The sequence below is a fragment of the Heptranchias perlo genome, chromosome 13, assembly GCF_035084215.1.
Source record: "Heptranchias perlo isolate sHepPer1 chromosome 13, sHepPer1.hap1, whole genome shotgun sequence".
NCBI classification, from domain to species: Eukaryota; Metazoa; Chordata; class Chondrichthyes; order Hexanchiformes; family Hexanchidae; genus Heptranchias; species Heptranchias perlo.
In genome coordinates, this window is record NC_090337.1 from 27,237,370 (window position 1) to 27,257,814 (window position 20,445).

The window sequence follows — 20,445 nt, forward strand, 5'->3', positions numbered from 1 at the left end:
GAGAATAGCCAACTACATGCCCACAATTATACACAAACTGATAATTACATTAAGACTATTGGGTCCCACATCAAGAATATGAAGTAATAATTTACATGCTGAAAATAGTTTTGTACTTGGAAATTATAAAACTCTATAAAATCATATTTTTGGGAACCTTTCTTCTTCAACAACATTTCACTTCATCTCCCCTACACAATACAGCCCTCCCAAATGCAGCTGATAATCCAAAAAATTCCATGTTTCTGAGAACAGAATTGACCACCAAATTTCCTGGCTAGGGATGGTAATATTCATTTTTAGTGATCATTTCAAAAATAGGCCAATTTTCACAGTACTGTAGATTTACTTGTTATTTCTAGGTCAGCACAGGTAGCAAAGAGAGATATTGCTTATTAACAATTCAAACCTACCTACCAGTAAATATTACTGTTCGTAAGTCACCATGGTATTTTTGCTATGTTTAACTCTATTTCTATATCAGTAGCAGATCAAAAAATGCATGTTTGTATGCAAGTAGGCATTGTTTCACATTGCTACAACTTGCCTTGAATGTCAAATATAGCACCAAGTGGACCTTTACCTAGTACATAGAATTATATAGAATGTATAGTACAGAAACAGGTCATTCAGCCCATCTGGTCTATGCCAGTGTTTATGCTCCACACAAGCCTCCTCCCAACCCTCTTCTAACACTATCAGTATATCCGTCTATTCCTTTCTCCCTTCCCCTTAAATGCATCTATGCTATTTGCCCCAACTACTGCTTGCGGTAGCAAGTTCCACATTCTAACCATTCTCTGGGTAACTAGTGACTAGTTTTGGTCTCCCCACAAGTGGAAACATCTTCTCTACTTATGAACATAATGGATGATCTCAGCAGATTTTATACTTCTGTAGGGGACATACGGCTGATTATTGCATGAAGCAAAAACTTTAATCAGTGCTCTTTCACAAGTTTGAGTATTTGTTATTCCCCTCAACCACTCCTTGTGGTAGCAAGTTCCTCATTCTCACCACTCTCTAGGTAAAGAAGTTTCTCCTGAATTCCTTATTGGATTTATTAATGACTATCTTCTATTTATGACTTCTAGTTTTGGACACCGTACAAGTGGAAACATCTTCTCTACATCTACCCTATCAAATCCCTTCATAATTTTAAAGACCTCTATTAGGTCATTCTTTTTTCTAATCATAGAAAGGTTACAGCACAGAAGGAGGCCATTTGGCCCATCGAGTCCATGCTAACTCTATGCAAGAGGATTCCAGCTAGTCCCACTCCCCCGCCCTATCCCCGTAGCCCTGCAAATGTTTTCCTTTCAAGTATTTACCCAGTTCCCCTTTGAAGGCCATGATTGAATCTGCCTCCACCACCCCCTTGGGCAGTGAGATCCTAATCACTCGCTGTGTAAAGTTTTGCCTCATGTCGTCTTTGGTACTTTTGCCAGTCACCGTAAGTCTATGTCCTCTGGTTCTTGACCCTTCCACCAATGGCAATAGTTTCTCTCTATCCATTCTGAATGAAACACATGGATTTTTTTTGTGCATGCGGGCTGAAAAGCTTTATTCAAATTTTGTTTTGCACGTGTCAGTTATTGAACATTGTAATGTGCAGATTCAAATTTCCCCACTTTAGATGGCATGATGTAAAAGCATAAATGTTTCTAGGACTCAAATACTAAGATCTGAAAATAGGCTGACAAAATTGAACTTGCTTTTTGGAAATAACAAAAGAGAATATAATTCAATAACAACTTGCATTTATGAAGTGCCTTTAACGTAATAAAACGTCCCAAGGTGCTTCACAGGAGCATTATCAAACAAAATTTGATACTGAGCCACATAAGGAGATATTAGGACAAGTGACCAAAAGCTTGGTCAAAGAGGTAGGTTTCAAAGATTGTCTTAAAGTAGGAGAGAGGGGTTTAGGGAGGGAATTCCAAAGCTTAGGGCCAAGGTAGCTGATGGCATGGCCACCAATGGTGGAGCGATGAAAATCGGGGATGTGCAAGAGGCCAGAATTGGAGGAGCGCAGAGATCTCAGAGGGTTGTAGGGCTGGAGGAGGTCACAAAGAAAGGGAGGGGCGAGGTCATGGTAATTCAGGTTGTTAAAATGTTCAGATTATGGAAAGTGAGGGAACATGCAGGGATATTTCAGTTAATCTCTGATTGAAAACCAGAGGATACGAGTACAGCATTTACAAGTCTAAAGTGGTGAGAAATGAGCGTTCTTCTTGTGTCCCTTTTCTTCCCTTCCTCACCACCCAAAGTAGAAAGTTAGACCTTTATCATTGTTGCTGAATAATTTGATTGATTCCTTTTAAAATGAGGTAAGTGGTTATCTGATTATGAAAGGGTCGAAGGGGATGAGCATACATGAAGTCTCCATGGAGCATGAAACCCATTGACGAATAAGTTAAAATACATTGTAATGTTTGATATCTAAGATTCTTTTGCTTGATTGATTTCTAACATCGACGGTGGTGGGGTGTTTCAGGATTTTTCTTGAAAGTTTTTACCAGTGGTGGTTGTTTTCTGTCAGAAGATTAAGTAGGGGAGATGACAACACAAAATTGTCCGTAGTTCCTTGGAAAGAGCAAAGTTGATTGGCTGAAGGCATTTTACTTCCATACTTGTATTAATAATGAGGTTGTTGACCTGTGTTTTGTGACCTGGTTGATGGACACAATCCCAGTTTCTTCCTTGAAGAAGGTGACATATTCCCAGGTTAAGATAGTTCACAAACTCATTTAAGTATTTCGAGTTGTATTTATTTTTTGAGCGACACGTGTTAAGTGAGATAGGTTATACATTTAAACCAAAATAAATGAGTCTTATTCCGGATAAGCAATATCCTACAGGCCTCTAATTTAATAAAACAGATTTATTTTGCATTTGAAACACTTATTAATGCAGCTTTCATTTTTATAATATTGTATGTATAATGGCTTTCTTTTCCCCTTACAGTACACAGTATGGAATTTTATCCCGAAGAATTTATTTGAACAATTCAGAAGAATAGCAAACTTCTACTTTCTTGTAATTTTTCTTGTACAAGTAAGTGTATCTAGTAACTGTATGAAAGTGATTGTTGTCACTGGCTGAACATTCTTGCCTTTAATTACCCAACAAATATTTAATTCTGAATTCATCTTGCCTATGAATGTTGAACACCCCATTAAATTTTCATCCTGATCCAGGAAATTCTCAGGCTCCCGTATGCCCTGTGGTGAAGTGTCCTGGAGTTCCCATATGGCGCAGGAATTGCAGGCAACAGGTTTCAGCTGTCCCTCCATTCAATTTAGAGTACACCTCTTATGTTATTTATATGTTTTATCTTAGTACCCCTTTAACTCTTATTTATTTATTTACCCTTTTTTAAGATAATTATTTCTCAATCAATGATAACCAACTGCAATTAATATCATAGAGTGTATACTAAGTTGAGCTTTCACGGGCTCCTCTGCTACGTCGACTGTGAGATCACTTTTGCAAATTTTCTCAGTTTGGTTTCCCTGCTCTGCCGTTCCCGTGGTGCTCCGCGCTCTCCCGACGTTCTGCTGCTGCTCCGCCGCACTCTGGTTTAAGTACTTGGGGCCACTCCTGTGGTGGACTGCGCTCTCCAGATGCCCTGTTGCACTCTGGTTTAAGTACTTGTGGCTGCTCTCGTGCTTCATGCTCTCCTGATGCTCTGTAGTATGTAATTGAGGGTAATTATGGAGTCTACCCACTCTTTTTATTTTTGGAGGCTAAGGTTGTGGCTCCAAAAATACAAATGGCAAATAACACAATGTCAAAACAATATGAGTAGCCATCTTCTAATGAAGATTTTAAGACTCGTGGAAGTTGCCATTATAGCTATTTTCATAATATCTATACTATTGTACTGGTAATGCATTTTGAAAGCAAAACCTAGAAATTATTGTTGGCGATGTTAGCAGAAGAATGTTTAATGGAGACTTAGAGATAACACCAACAGTAATTTCCAGGCATAAATAAAGTAATGGTATAGTCAGAAACAAAAATCAAGAAACAAGTGTATATATTTTATAAATAGATTACCACAACATCCATGAAACATTGTTACAATTTTTGGACCATTTATGGGGTATGTTCTCTGATGTGAAGTAGCATAATCAGAAAATATTTGCTTATATAAAAGGCCTACTCCAATATGTTGGAAAGTGCACCAAATCATGTCAAGAATCTAAATTTTCTGAAGGCACATGCCCCTAGACCCACCCCCTCCCCCAGGAGGGAAGAACATTCTCAAAAATTCTCACCTTTAACAATATATCCACTTTTAAAGTTGCCTCTACACTATTGCAATTACTGTTCTGGGATTGCTGTTGATGGTAATATAAAAGAGTTTTTAGATAAGAGGTAGAAGTGTGCTGGTAGTTGCTATTAGGGAAGGTGAGCAATGAGAACCATGCTGTGGTTTGTAGAGGAGGGGAAAGGAGGAAATGTGTTAGAGTAATACCGTCCTCTGGCATCAGTCATCTTCTCCAGTTCATTTTCTACGTAAATTTTCAAAGCCATAACAGTAATTTGATCTTGAGATCCCCTCTTAGTCCAACGTGTGCTATCTGGTCAGCATTTTATTGCTAACTATGTAAACTAAAACTATTAAAAAAATAAATTCCCCCTTGTGCTAAAACTTTCAGTGATGGTTTTAAAATGTGTACATTGATGCATTCACATAGTAGTTTATGGGATTTTAAGTTGTCCTTTCATATTGGTTACTTTCATCTTTTCCAGCTGATGATAGATACTCCTACCAGCCCTTTCACCAGTGGACTGCCATTGTTTTTTGTAATTATAGTAACAGCAATCAAACAGGTAAGAAATAAAGCTAATCACCATATTAGCCTTGAAATCATTTAATTCTTTTGAGTTCTTTTTACCTTGCTTGTGTCTGTTACAAACCATTTCTGACTAAGAAGGCAGATGATCAACCCACTCGCATCACTATGAAATTAGCCACTCAGGCATCTATGAGAAATCCAGGTTAATTTTAGCTTGTTTTATTCTTCCTTGTGATAAGTCCTTGTTTTCCATTCAGTTTGTGGAGGAAAACTTATGTACTACTGCTAGACTCATAGAATGGTTACAGCACAGAAGGAGGCCGTTTAGCCCATCAAGTCCGTGCCAGCTCTCTGCAAGAGCAATCCAGCTAGTCTCACTCCCCCACTCTTTCCCCGTAGCCCTGCAAATTTTTTCTCTTCAAGTACTTATCCAGTTCCCTTTTGAAAGCCACGATTGAATCTGCCTCCACCACCCCCTCAGGCAGTGCATTCCAGATCATTTTGCCAATCACCTTAAATCTATGTCCTCTGGTTCTTGACCCTTGCACCAATGGGAATGGTTTCTCTCTATCTACACTGTCTAGACCCTTCATGATTTTGAATACCTCTATCAAATCTCCTCTCAACCTTCTCTGTTCCAAGGAGAACAACCCCAGTTTCTCCAGCCTATCCATGTAACTGAAGTCCTTCATCCCTGGAACTATTCTAGTAAATCTCTTCTGCACCCTCTCTAAGGCCTTCACATCCTTCCTAAAGTGTGGTGCCCAGAATTGGACACAATACTCCAGTTGTGGCCGAACCAGGGTTTTATAAAGGTTCATCATAACTTCCTTGCTTTTGTAGTCCATGCCTCTATTTAAAACCCAGGATCCCATATGCTTTCTTAACCTAGTACTACATACTACACTACCCTAGACAATGGCAAGAAAGTAAAGAAAGCCCTAATCATTTTCAGCCTTTGGGGGCATTCTCCTTCAGTGAAGATATTTTTGGCTCATGAACAGTTATGTATGTTGTATTTCCTTTCCCCCCTGTTATGTAGTACTTTTGAATCCTGATTTAGATGTATTTTCAGAATTTAAGATCAGAATCTGAAGCTGAAAATGACCAATTGCATCCTAGGTTATTAAGTGCTTAACAAAGCACTTTTGGATCTACCCCAAATATCTACATGCGCTCAGTGGTGCCAGTCGCTCTGTAAAGTGGTTGGGTTGCCTGCCTTTTTACAGACGTTAACTCCCACTGCCCTGTATTTGCTAACATTGTAGCGGGTCCTGGGAATGTAACAGTGAAGCTCCCTTGTGATCTGACCGTATCTCTGTTTTAAGCAGGTGTACTCCTTTAGTCTCTCCCAAGGCAGACCAAGGTTAACACTAGGCGAAGCATGGTTTGGTTTGTAAATTGCTTTATTCCACAGTAGGTAAAACATACAGAACACTATGACAAGTGACCTTCACCATAACTCAATCAGTTCAACTTCTGTTTGTGTACTGTTACAAAAATGAAAAATACATGAACATTAGCCTACATTAACTGTTTAATGTGAAAACACAAGGTCTATTGATGTAGTATCTTGTCAGATGCTTTTTGAAAATCCATATAAACCATGCAGACTGCATTTACTTATCTCCATTTATCCTCTGTTATTTCTTCAAAGAATTCTATATGGCTAGTAAAGCATTATGTGCCTTTCAGAAATCATGCTGACTGTCATGATTAACTCATGTTTCTTCAAATGCTTAGTAACTTCATCCCATTTCTAAACTTTTATAGTTTACCAACAACTGAAGTAAGACTTACCTTGTTTTATCCCTTTTTGAAGGGGGAATCACATTTGTCACCTTCCAGTCCTCTGGCAAAGTTTTCTTTCTTCCCGTGCCTTCTTCAGGATCCTGACTGATTTCTCTACCTTAAATTTCTGATTAGTGCCATTTCTCTTTGAATAATAACCTCCACTAACTAATCTATACCTATGCCTGGTGGTTATACAATCCCATTATCCATCTCCTTTATCAAAACTGTGGCAGTCTTCAGGCTTTTAAAACCTTAGCTTGGTGTGACCTAATCACTACTTCCCGATTCACTTCTTTCAACCTTTGTGGAGTCCTGAACTGAGATTTGGCTGTTTACTTGGTTTCTCAATTTAGAAAAAAAGTTACATTTTTGATTGTACATGGAAAGATTAGATAATGAAATAATGAAAATTTTAATTTTTAAATATATTTAGGGTTATGAAGATTGGCTACGGCATAAAGCAGACAATGAAGTAAATAACACTCCTGTGTATGTGATTCGAAGTGGTGGCCTTGTCCAGACAAGATCACAAAACATAAGAGTAAGTCTTTACTGCAGTTTTTGAATCGGGAATCAGGAAACACTTTTTCACTCAAAGGATAGTAGAAATTTGGAAAACTCTTCCTCCAGAAGGCTGTGGATGCTAGGACAGTTGTGCTTTCAGGACTGAGGTAGATAGATTTTTGTTAGATAAGGGTATCAAGGGATATGGAGCAAAATTGGGAAAATGGAGTTGAGGTGCAGATCCACCATAATCTAATTGAATGGCCTACTCAAATCTTGAACTATAACTGGGTATAGTAGTATAGTGGTCATGGTACTGGACCAGCAACTAGAGGTTGAGAGTTGAAACCCCACCATGTTGTGAAATTGACTTCAGTAAATCTGATAATTTGTAACCATGAAAGCTGCTTGTTAAAATCAACTGGTTCACTAATGTCCTAAAGGGAAGGGAACCTGCCACCCCTACCTAGTCTGGCCTATACATGACTCCAGTCTCACACTGCATGGTTGACTGTTCATGCTCTCTGAAATGGCCTAGCAAACCACTTGGTTGTAAAATCAATCACTACAAAGCAAGTAAGTGACCACCATCATTTTCTCAGCGCAGCTAGGAATGGCAATAAATGCAACCTTAACTGCATTGCCTACAGCCGGAGAAATCCTAAAATATTAATGCAGTTAAAAATTGATATGAAACTGTCAAATTTTTAAATTGCATTTTCCTTTGAACTACTTAGCAGCCTTTTATTTCTACTTGTAGGTTGGGGACATTGTCAGAATTGGAAAAGATCAAACGTTTCCCGCAGATTTATTGCTGCTGTCAACTGACCGGGAGAATGGGATATGTTATGTCACTACAGCAAGCTTGGATGGAGAAACAAATCTGAAGGTCACCATTTTTGCTTATACAAGAAATTATATTGGTTAACTGCCTATGAAAGAAGTAGAGGTTTTATCGTACATTGAAAAAATTAATTGCATTCTGTTTTTGAAGGATTTAAGATGCCATTTTTACTACAAAGTTGTTTAAGTATAAAACTTTAGTCTGACTTTTATTATAGAACATTGCTATTTAAGTTGGTCCTTTTGTAAATATGAGTTTCTGCCTCTTTAGTAAGTATACAAAATATAAATAGCTGTGTATTTTTCAGGGTACAAATGGATGAATTTTATGGTCTTTACACAGTGAGAAGCCAAATCACCTCGAGTTGTGCACACAAACAGAACTTTTTTGAATTTTGGACTTCTCTGGGCAAAACAGAAATTCAATTGAATTACTTGTATTACTTTATCCAGTAAATAATAAATTTATCTTAAATTGTTTATTTAAAAAGTGAGTTCCGTAGGAAAGTATGTGCAAGGTTTGTTTGTTTTTTAAAAATCAGCATTTTAATGAACTAGAAGTTATCAATTTAAGAATACATTTTGCATTTATGGTCTGTTCCTAGTAATGTGAAATTTCTTCAACAAAGCTGCTGATTTTTAAGTATTTGTATGGAGGGGAAATACTGACACGGACTGGTTGGGCTGAATGGCCTGCTTCCATGTAGAAGTACAATGGAGGTTTTCAAAACAAATCATTTCAGATTAAGATATCTAAGAGTGTATCATGTAATTTTCAATGCATCTTTATTTTGAGATTTTAACAATGAAGACAACAATGCAAGGGGTGTCTGGGTGGTATCTGTCAGTTTGTACTGAGCAGTGTGTATTAAATACAGGAAAGCAGGCCATTCAGCCCAACCAGTAGGTGTATTCCTTTCACTAAAGAAAAAGAAAGACTTGCATTTATATGGAGCCTTTCACGACCTCGGGACGTCCCAGAGCACTTTACAGCCAATGAAGTACTTTTGAAGTGTAGTCACTGTTGCAATGTAGGAAATTGATGAAGAAAGCTGGACTGAATAAACCGGAAAAGGGACCAGGTTAGAACATGGGCTGAATTGAGGAGGCAAAGAACCGTGCTCCCCACAGGGAGGGGCAGTGCAGCCAGACTTTGCCACTAGTCACTTACTCTCCTCTTCCTTACCTGGTCACAACCGAGCTGCTGATTTCGGATCATTTGAACTGTTACATATTGCTGCATGTCACAAAGGGAAAATATCAGTGGGGAGCACTCTCGCCTCTGGGTCAGAAGGTCGTGGGTACAAGTCCCACTCCAGAGACTCGAGCACAAAATCTAGGCAGACACTCCCAGTGTCAGTACTGAGGGAGCGCCGCACTGTCGGAGGGTCAGTACTGAGGGAGCGCCGCACTGTCGGAGGGTCGGTACTGAGGCAACGTTGCACTGTCGGAGGGTCGGTACTGAGGGAATGCTGCACTGTCGGAGGGTCAGTACTGAGGGAGCGCCGCACTGTCGGAGGGTCGGTACTGAGGGAACGCTGCACTGTCGGAGGGTCAGTACTGAGGGAGCGCCGCACTGTCGGAGGGTCGGTACTGAGGGAACGCTGCACTGTCAGAGGGTCAGTACTGAGGGAGCGCTGCACTGTCGGGGGGGCAGTACTGAGGGAGAGCTGCACTGTCGGAAGTGACATCTTTCAGATCAGACTTTAAACCGCTTAATAGCTAGTTATGGCACTGGTGGATATAAAAGATCCTATGGCACTAGGGCTTGATGGCCGGCGCGGACACGATGGCCCGAAGGGCCTCTATCCGTGCTGTATAACTCTATGAAAGTTGAAACTGGCAGCAACCAGGAGTGTTTTGGCTAGCTTGCTGGAGTAACTCATTTCTTAAAAGTTTGTATGGGCAGACCAAATGAGAGCAAGCAGATTAATCCCTTGTTTTGGTTCCGTCACCACCTGATGCATGCCCAGTCTGACAGCTATATCCTTCAGAACTTGGCCAGCTTGGTCAGTGGTGGTGCTACTGAGCCATTTTTGATGGTGGATGTTGAAACCTCCTACCCAGAATACATTTAATACCCTTACTTCCCTCAGTGCTTCCTCCAAGTGGTGTTGACTATGAAGGACTGCTATTTGTCAGTTGAAGGGAGGACAGGAGTCAGTATTCAGCAGGAGGTTTCCTTGACCTTTGACCTGAAACCATGAGACCTCATGGAGTCTGGAGTCAATATTGAAGATTATGCCCCCCATCTCTAGTTGGTCTGAATTATTGGTGAGACAGGACATACCCAGGGATAGTAATGGAGTAGTCTGAGATATTAGTTGAAAGACATGACTGAGTACCTCTGTTGCTTGACTAGTTTGTGGGACAGTGTTCTCAACTTGGTTACCAGTTCCCAGATGTTAGTGAGGAGGAACTTGCAGGATTGACTAGACTTTTGCAAAGTCTTATCCTGATCTGATGCCAGGGTGATTGCTGATAGGTACTTCTAATATTTCTTTTTACTGTTCTGTTTTGTCGTATGTACACCTGAATGGCTTATTAGAGAGCATTAAGAGTATTGTGAAACTGGACTAATGTGTATGCCAGACTAGATAGGAGTGGCATTAGTGAACCAGTTGGGTTTTTAACAACAAAAACATCCAGCTTTGATAATTTGTGGACTAGCACCAGAAAACTTATCAGATTTATTCAATTTAATTTCATGGCTTACCGTGGTGGAATTTGAACTAGTAACTCTCGGTTATTAGTCCAGTGCCATAACTAGCTATTAAGCGGTTGGAACGTTAAAAGCTTGCAAGCAAACTTTCACAAATAATGTTTGTAGTATAAAGAGAAAGAATTTTGTCATTGTAAATAGACATTTGGGCCATGTATTATGAGGCCCCTTCGATTCTTGGATTGAAGCCTGGTCTGTTGAGTCACTTGTTGCACTTCTTTGGTATCTGGAGGATGCTTTGTTTGTAGTGTCTCTTGTTTTTCAAGGTAGGTAATCTTTTACAAATATAGTGGCTTGTGAGTGTTTATAGAATGTTAAACCTGTTACTTCAGTCAAGGTGAGGCTTAAAAAATTACTTGAACTTACAGTATCATTTGTTGCAGTGAAACAAGAGACCAGTAGTCAAAAGCAAAATACTGTGGATGCTGGAAATCTGAAATAAAAACAGAAAATCCTGGACATACTCAGCAAGTCAGGCAGCATCTGTGGAGAAAGAAACAGAATTAACGTTTCAGGTCAATGACCTTTTGTCAGAACTGGAAGAAGTTAAAGATTTAACAGTTTTTAAGCAAGTACAGAGTCAAACAAAGCGGGGAGGGGGAGGGGGAGGGGGAGGAGGAGGAGGAGGAGGAGGAGGAGGAGGAGGAGGAGGAGGAGGAGGAGGAGTGCAGAGAGAGGGGAGGAAAGAACAAAAGGGAATGTCTGTGATAGGATGGAGGGTAGGAGTGATTAAATGACAAAAGGGATGCTAGTGCAAAGCAAGGAGGGTGGTGATGGGACAAGTAAAGAAACAAAATATGGATCTAGAGGAGCTGTAAATGGCAACATCAAAACCATTACCAGCACCTACTGTCTGGAAAAAATGGGCCCAGTGGTTATGATCTGAAGTTATTGAAATCAGTGTTGAATCTGGGACGTTGTAAAGAAACCAGTACTGATCAGATAAGAGTCTGAATTGATTAGTGAACAAAATGGTTATTTTGAGGCCTCCAGGCTGATTGTTTTGGAGCTGACCTTTGCCCCAGGGATCAGGAATCATAGAAAATTTACAGCACAGAAGGAGGCCATTCGGCCCATCATGTCCGTGCTGGCGAAATAAGGCTTTATTTTAACTTTTAACATCCCATGATTTTGACAGTGGTAGTTGCGCACTTGTTTTTAAAGGATAATGTTTCTATACTTCTGTATAGATGACTGGCTTATGAGAGTACAAAATAGGGACAGAGCCTGAGGAGCTGTCGTTCACCCTCATCAAATAACTGGGTTTAGCAAGTGGCCATGCAGAAGTGTCATCTTATCTCTTGGCTGTGCAAGAGGAGCATGTATTAGATCGAATAAATAACAGACGTCTTTCAAGGTGGTCTTAAGTTCTGCTAAACACTTTTTGATTGGTTCAAAAGAGCTAAGCACCTGAGTCCATTGTTTATCAGACTACCCAAATCGTAGCTGCCATAGGTGGATCATTCATTTATAAAGAAATGTACATTGAAGAAATATTGGCATGTATTTTGTCATGATAGTAAGCAGCCTCAATGTTCATTGGAGACACCTCCGTTGACTCCCGGTCCAGCAATGCCTCAGATTTAAAATTCTCACCCTTGTGTTCAAATTCCTCCATGGCCTCGCCCCTCTTTATCTCTGTAACCTCCTCCAACCATACTACCCTTCGAGAACTCTGCGTTTCTCCAATTCTGGCCTTCTGTGCATTCCCGATTTCCTTCACTCCTCAATTGGCGATTGTGCCTTCAGCACCCTAAGCTCTAGAATTCCCTCCCTAAATCCCTCGCCCTCTACCTCTCTCTCCTCCTTTAAGACACTCCTTAAAAGCTACCTCGTTGATCAAGCTTTTGGTCACATGTTCTAATATCTCCTTATGTGGCTCAGTGAAGCACCTTGGGACATTTTACTATGTTAAAGGTGCTATATAAATGCAAGTTGTTGGAATAATGACTTTACAACTTAATTTCTTAAAAGCCTGTATTCAATGTTTACTTCCCAGCACTCAATTCAACAGCTGAACTCCATATTGTATGGGCATCCTTAGGCAGTTTATAGATCTTGAAGGCAACCCTTTGGGCAATTTTACAGGGCACTGTTCCTACAATGTGCGACTTTCTTTCCCACCCTTAACAAGTTCAAGGATACCTAGGCTAATTGTGCTCCACTATCCTCCAGCTAACTCAGCACAGACTAGGCACGTAACTTTAGAATTGCCTAAAAGAAAGAACTTGAATTTATATAGCACCTTGCATGACCTCAGGATGTCCCAAAGCACTTTACAGCCAATGAAGTACTTTTTGAAGTATAATCACTGTTGTAATGTAGGAAACGTGGCAGACAATTTGCACGCAACAAAGTCTCACAAAGCAAGTATAATGACCAGATTATTTGCTTTTAGTGATGTTGGCTGAGGGATAAATATTGGCCAGGCGACCAGAGAGAAAGCCCCTGTTCTTTGAAATAGCACCATGGAATCTTTTATGTCCACTTGAGAGGGTAGATGGGGAACAAAGGCAGATGAATGGAGTTAAAGTACAGATCATCTGTAATCCAATTGAATGGTGGAACAGGCTCGAGGGACTGAATGACCTACTCCTGTTCCTATATTATTTCCTCCAAGTATTTGCTAGGGCAGCATGTCCTCACCAAATAGAGTTCACCTAAGTAAAATCAAGGATTTCACTGTTAATAAAATGGAAATCCTACATGGACTAAAAGGGCTCAAAACAAATAAATCTCTAGGAATAGATGGTATTTATCCCAGAGTGCTCAGTGACAAGGGAGGAGATTTGTGTCGTACTGACTATCATTATGAGGGACTGATTGGACACTGAGGAGGTGCAGTGGATTAAAAATAGGCTAATGTGCGCATATTAAATAGAGACTAACAGACAAAGGCAACTACAGACCCATTAGTCTTCTTTTCAATATAAAATAATGGAATTGATTATCAGGAGTAAACTTGAGGATTATCTGCAGTAATCTAGTAAACAGGGTTTGACATGGATTCTGAAGGGAATGATCCTCCCTAACCAACTGTATGAACAACTTTGAGCAGTGACAACCCAAACAATGTGGTATACCTAGACTGCCAAAAGGTATTTGACAAAAGTTCCACATGAAAAGTTCTTGGTTAAACTCAGAGCTGTAGGGATTAAAGTTAAATTCGAAGAATGGATAAGAAATTGGCTGAACGGGTAGCAAACCACAAGCACATGTTCGGAGATATGTCCGATTCAGGGGTGGGGAAGGAAGAGAATACTGAGTGGGGTGCTCCAGGGATTGGTGTTGGGTCCACTACTGTTTTATAATTTACGTAATTGACTTGGACTCAAATTCAATGCAAAGTGATCAAATTTGCAGGTGACGTCAAACTAAGAGCGGCAGTGAATTTGGAGGAGGCAGTTCATGAAAATATAGAATGAGTAGGATAAAATATGTTAAGTGGGCAGAAAAATGGCAGATAAAATTGAATGCTGACAAGTGTAAAGTACTGCATGCAAGAAAAAATAAGCGGCACCTGTACTACATGAATGGTGTTGAAATAACCAGAACAAAGCTGAAAGAGACCTAGGGATCTTAGTAAAAACTCAGTACTCAACATGTCCAACCAATGCAGAGCTGGAAGGGAGACATCTGAGAAGTGATCTTATGGAGGTACTTGTCAATCTCCCATGATGTTGCACACGTGGAGTCAAGACCAAGTGCAGTGTTCAGGTCAAGCAGGGTTAGAGGGTGGGGCATAATTGAACTCTGGCAGGAGAATGGGAGGAGGCAGAAGGTGGGGGCGGGGAAGTGGAAGGAGGAGAATGCAGGAAGCGGGTGGAGAGGTGGACAGAGAGGAGAGACAGACAGTGGGAAGAGAGAAGGAACAATTTGCATTTAAAAATTGCCTTTCACAACCTCAGGATGTACCAAAGCACTTCGAAGGCAATTAAATACCATTTTTGAATTGTAGTCACTGTTGTAATGTAGCAAATACAGCAGCTGATTTATGCACAGCAAGGTCCCACAAACAGCCATGCAATAAATAGCTAGATAATCGGTTTTAGTGATGTTGGTTAGAACCATAGAAAGTTACGGCACAGAAGGAGGCCATTCGGCCCATCGTGTCCATGCCGGCCGAAAAAGAGCTATCCCACTTTCCAGCATTTGGTCCGTAGCCCTGTAGGTTACCGCACTTCAAGTGCATATCCAAGTACTTTTTAAATGAGTTGAGGGTTTCTGCCTCTACCACCCTTTCAAGCAGTGAGTTCCAGACCTCCTCTGGGTAAAAAAAAATTCTCTTCAGCTCCCCTATAATCCTTTTACCAATTACTCTAAATCTATGTCCCCTGGTCACTGACCTCCATGCTAAGGGAAATAGGTCCTCCCTATCCACTCTATCTAGTCCAGTCATAATTTTATATACCTCAATTAAATCTCCCCTCAGCCTCCTTTGTTTCAAAGAAAACAACCCCAGCCTATCCAATCTTTTCTCATAGCTAAAATTCTCCAGCTCTGGCAACATCCTTGTAAATCTCCTCTGTACCCTCTCTAGTGCAATCTCATCTTTTCTGTACTGTGGTGACCAAAATTGTACACAGTATTCAAGCTGTGGCCTAACCAATGTTTTATACAGTTGTAGCATAACTTCCCTGCTCTTATATTCTGTGCCTCAGCTAATAAAGGAAAGTATCCCATATGCCTTTTTAACCACCTTATCTCCCTGTCCTGCTGCCTTCAGGGATCTGTGGACGTGCACTCCAAGGTCCCTTTGTTCCTCTATACATTTCAGTATCCTCCCATTTATTGTGTACTCCCTTGCCTTGTTTGCCCTCCCCAAATGCATTATCTCACACTTCTCTGGATTAAATTCCATTTGCCACTTTTCTGCCCACCTGACCAGTCCATTGATGTCTTCCTGCAGTCTACAGCTATCCTCCTCATTATCAACCACATGGCCAATTTTTGTACAATCTGCAAACTTCTTAATCAAGCCCCCTACATTCAAGTCCAAATCACTAATATATACCACAAATAGCAAAGGACCTAGTACTGAGCCTTGCGGAACCCCACTGGAAACAGCCTTCCAGTCGCAAAAACTCCCATCAACCATTCCCTTTGCTTCCTGCCACTGTGCCAATTTTGGATCCAAAATTGGTTGAGGGATAAATGTTGGCCAGGACACTGGAAGAACTCCCTTGCTTCTCTTCGAATAATGCCATGGGATCTTTATGTCCACCTGAGAGAGTAGACTTGGTTTAACTTCTTGTGAAAGACAATACCTCCAACAGTGCAGCACTTCCTCAGTACTGAACGGAAGTGTTGGCCTGGATTCCATGCTGCTGTCTCTGGAGTGGGTCTTGATCCTATGACTTTCTGAATCAGAGGCGAGGGTGAAGGGTGAAGGCTGACACCCCGGGAAGGAAGATGGGGGTGCTGACCAGGATTCATGCTCAGTGAAGGAGACCTGAAATAATTCTTCTGTGTGGGATGGAGTGGCTGGGATTTATGCTCTGGGTGGGGACATGGTGTTCTGGTTGGGAAACACTCTTCTGGTGAATATAGTCAGTGGGGGTGGGAGGAGAATGTCCAGTCGACATACTCCATGGGGGTAGGTGGTGGGGGTGATAGCCAGCTTGGTCCCTGGAGTGCTCAGTAAGTATGATTACTGGGATTGTCAGCAGGAGTAGTTATAGAAGGGGTGGTTGGTATTCAGTGGAAAGGGTGCCTTTCCGTAAACATGCTTAGTGTTGGGAGGGGACCCTAGCCAGTGAGCATCTCCAGTGGAGGTGGGTATGTTCCACAGTTTAAAAAGGTTCAGTAGGGGGAAGATGGTCAGGAACAATTTTGTTTGGTGGGGGGGAGGTGCACTGGTTGGCATTTACGTTCAGTGAGAGAGAGGTAAATATGGTTTGTGAGGATAGGATTGGCTGGCAAAAATACTCGGGGGAGGAATGGGAAAGGAAATTGGCCGAGGGGACTGATCAAGCCAACAGTGGTGCTTATTCGCTGGCACTTAAATTGTTACAGCTGCAACAACACTCCAGTTTTGGATGGGGGTGGGCGGTGGTAAAGGGATACATAACTTGTTCAGTGGTGGTGGGTTGTCAGCATTTCCAAAAACTTGGAAAGCTGAGTGTGGGGACGGGCGGTTGAAAGGTTGTGATAACTTACTCGGGGGAGGAAAGGTTTAAATGGTTATGATAACTTGCTCAGTGGGGTTGGGGTGGTAAAAGGATGCAATAACTGGCTGAGCAGGGGGAGGGTAAGAGGCTTGAATAACTATCTCAGCGGTGGATGGGGAGGTGGTAGGGTTTCTCAAAATTGCTTTTTAACGGAGTTGGTCGGGTGGTTTACTCATTAGGTGCTGAAATGTTTCCATGAATTGATCAGTGGGGGAGTGGGGTGGTTGAGAGGGTTCTTCAAAATGTTGCTCCAAGGTATGAGAGGGGCGTGTTTCAGTGGTTAGGAAATCATGCTCATCATGGGTTGTGGAGATGGGGTGAATAATGTCCAATTGCTTGCTCAACAGGTGTGAGGGGGAGGTTTGAGGTATTCCCATACTTCCTCAGCAGTGCAAGGGGGTGTCCTATGTTCGTGATTTTTTCTGTTCATTGTTTCTTTTGGCTTTTCTTTCTGTCGCTACGCCAGACTACAACTTGATTCAATCTTCCATTTTCCATTTCACCATCCCTGTATGAACTTTGCAGTCTGGCAAATAGAACATACTCTGTGCTCACTGAAAGAATGGGTGTCACGGACGCTTTCCAGTCAGTTGGATCAGGATACTGTCTACTGACATGATTTCTATTAACTAGGGGAGGGGTTGTACCTCTATAGCCAGTCATTGAGAGCTAGTTGCTGATGGTGCTGTTTGACGTATTTGCCATTTTTCAAACCATCTACATTTGTAATTTGCCACCCGGTTCCTACTTTATGTAGATGGTATTGCTGTTTCTAAACTGGATAGCCTGGTGGTGAAGGATGGAATACTAGAGCCTGGTCTTCCGTTGCTTTCTAGCCTTTATTCTTACATATTGATACAAGAGAGCCCCAATTGAAACACATCACCTGAATATAATTAACACTAATTGATAAATCACATGGATACAATTAACAATTGCTTGCGAAGTTCAGTCTGTGATTGGAAGATTTGCACCCATTTTCTGCTCCATTTGGTTGAGTAGGTTGCTGAAGGGCTTGTTTGATTTAAGTCACTACTGGTTTTTTGGGCTTTCTGTATGCCTTGTTTTCTGACACATGTGTTGCCTTTCTTCGTTTCTAGTCCAGGTTCTGGTGTTGAAGTTTTGGGATCAGTGGCCTGACATTTGGGCTGTGAATGTCCGTTTCTTAAAATATCCAGCTCGGATCCTTTTTTTAGCTCCTTAATATTTGAAATATGATTTTTACTCAATTTGAAATGTTTTGGCATCCCAGTACTATGATTTGTTTTTGACCATTCACTTTTTTTTAAAAAAGTCATGGAAATGGAAAAGGTAAAACCAGAAACCCGAAGTAGGACAAGGGGACACAGATTCAAGCTAGCAAAAGATTAAATTTAGAACTGATGTTTGGAAGTTCTTCACAGTGTGTGATCAACATATGGAATATACTTTCAGGAAGAGTAATGGAGGCGAAAACCCTGCAATCTTTTATTATAACAGGAACAACTTCCATTTATATACCACCTTTTAATGTAGAAAAACATCCCTAGATGCTACACAGAATCATAATCAGAAAAAATTGATGCCGAACCAAAGGAGGAAATATTAGGAGAGCTGACCAAAAGCTTGGTGAAAGAGGTAGTTTTTAAAAAGGGTCTTAAAGAAGGAGAGGGAAGTAGAGGGATTTAGGGAGGGAATTCCACAATGTGTGGCCTAAGTAACTAAAGACTTTTTAAGAAACAGTTGGATTCTGAAATCGGGGGCACACGAGGATCTCTCTGGATGGATGAATTAAGATGGGATGAGTGGTCTTTCTCATCAATAATCGTCTTGCGATCTTGTGGAATATTATTTGTGGAAAATAATTGGTAGAATGGAGATTGGGGAATGGATAGACATTCTCAAATTTCATTCAATGGCACAGTGAGGAAAAATGATGCTGAACTTTCTTTTTGGTAGTTAAGTGGTTTGTTGAGTAGGTTTCGGGGGCTTTTTTTATTTCAAGCTTTGTTATATTCTCTTTTAGACGCATCAAGCAGTTCCAGAAATAGCAAAGTTGCAGACTGTTCGTCAGCTAGACACTCTGAGGGCTGTCATAAACTGCCACCAGCCAGAGCCAGACTTGTATAGGTGAGATCAGAACCTATAATTATACTGTAGTGGATTTGAATATGAATATGATTTGATATTTGTGAATGTCAGTTTATTTCTATAGCAAGTTTTAGCTTTGACTTTTTTTGTAAAACTATTTTCTCTCTTTCAATATTTCATAACTTGTTTGTTTGTTTACAGATTTATTGGTCGAATTACGATAAGAGGAAAGGCAGACGAAATAGTGAAGTATGAGAATTTATACCATCTGGTTTACTATAAAATTAATAAAAAGCCACAAAAATATTGACTTATAAATTCTCTATAACTTCTAGTGGAGACAAAAATTGTAAAATACTTTTGGTTTTGCCAAAAGGCAAAATAGCAAGTTTGGGAATATTTTGTGAAGACAAATGCTAAGGATCAAATATTCATGAATCATTCCGAGCTCACTGTCTTTTAAGGGAACAGTGTTGATTGGATAATTGATTTCACTCACTCACTCACCACTTTTCATTTACTAAACAGCTGGAAACACCATCTAGCAAACAACAGAAAAGCAGCCAAGTTACTTAAAAGATTTTTTTTTAAAGTGATTTTAACATGCTGTCTTGATTTGTGAGCCAGCCCAGTTTATACCAATAAACAAGTCACACCAAAATAATTAAACTTGCCTATACAGTTCTCTCCATGGTATTTCAAATCTCTAATAATGTATTCTTTTAAAGGCTACCCTGCTTTCAGGAGTTATGGGCTTGAGTTTTGCTGCTTTCCTGGATACCTTTGGTACCACTCAGTTTGCACATGCTCAGTCTCCTATTTTTCCCCTTTCAAGGTCGGGCCACCTATCTCAAATTTGGTGATTTCTCTCAATCGGCTGCAGCCTATGTCAGTCACAGCAAATAACTCCTGCCACCGGAACCACATGTGCGATTACTTTTCCTCCAGGGCTCCACTAATGATTTCTGCTTCTTCCAAAAGTTCCCTGTACCACTCCCTTCAAATAACATGAGAAGTAATGTTGGCTAGAGAATTGTTATGTGTTAATGTAATTTCAAGAGTCCCTTCATTACTATCTATTTCTAATGGTTGTGAAAGAGCAGGACAGTTTTTACTTGTGACGAATCGTTGTATGGCAGGCAATTCACATTTGCAGATCACTCAAACTTCTTTGGAGCTCCTCCTTTGGTCCCATTAGAAAAGTTACCACATGATGTAATACTGAAACAAAGAGACTAGCAGGCCCCATGTTTTATTCCTGATCTGGTTGGGATCAGCTAACATCATAGATCAGCAATTGGGATGTCACTGTTGACCTCAGTACAGACGTGGTAGTGAATGGGAAAAATCACCCATGGTTCCTGCTCCTCACTGCTATAAAATGGCCCCTATTGGAAAGTGCACATCTGTAAACATCTGCAATAACTTACATTTATATAGCCCCTTTAATGTAGAAAAATTCCCTGAAAGGGTGGTGGAAGCAGATTCAATAGTAACTTTCAAAAGGGAATTGGATATATACTTGAAAAGGAAA

The 20,445-nt window shown here is 40.6% G+C and overlaps 1 protein-coding gene across 2 annotated transcripts in view; it reads left to right on the plus strand.

The window, feature by feature from the left end:
• The window catches only part of atp11b (ATPase phospholipid transporting 11B), a 142,788-nt gene that overhangs the window by 22,794 nt on the left and 99,549 nt on the right, over window positions 1–20,445 (plus strand). For both annotated transcript variants that reach the window (XM_067995212.1, XM_067995213.1), the window contains exons 3-8: window positions 2,968–3,057; window positions 4,762–4,842; window positions 7,036–7,143; window positions 7,867–7,995; window positions 18,847–18,950; window positions 19,113–19,160. In XM_067995212.1, coding sequence (XP_067851313.1) covers window positions 2,968–3,057; window positions 4,762–4,842; window positions 7,036–7,143; window positions 7,867–7,995; window positions 18,847–18,950; window positions 19,113–19,160 — 560 coding nt within the window. The remainder of the gene's footprint in view (window positions 1–2,967; window positions 3,058–4,761; window positions 4,843–7,035; window positions 7,144–7,866; window positions 7,996–18,846; window positions 18,951–19,112; window positions 19,161–20,445) is intronic.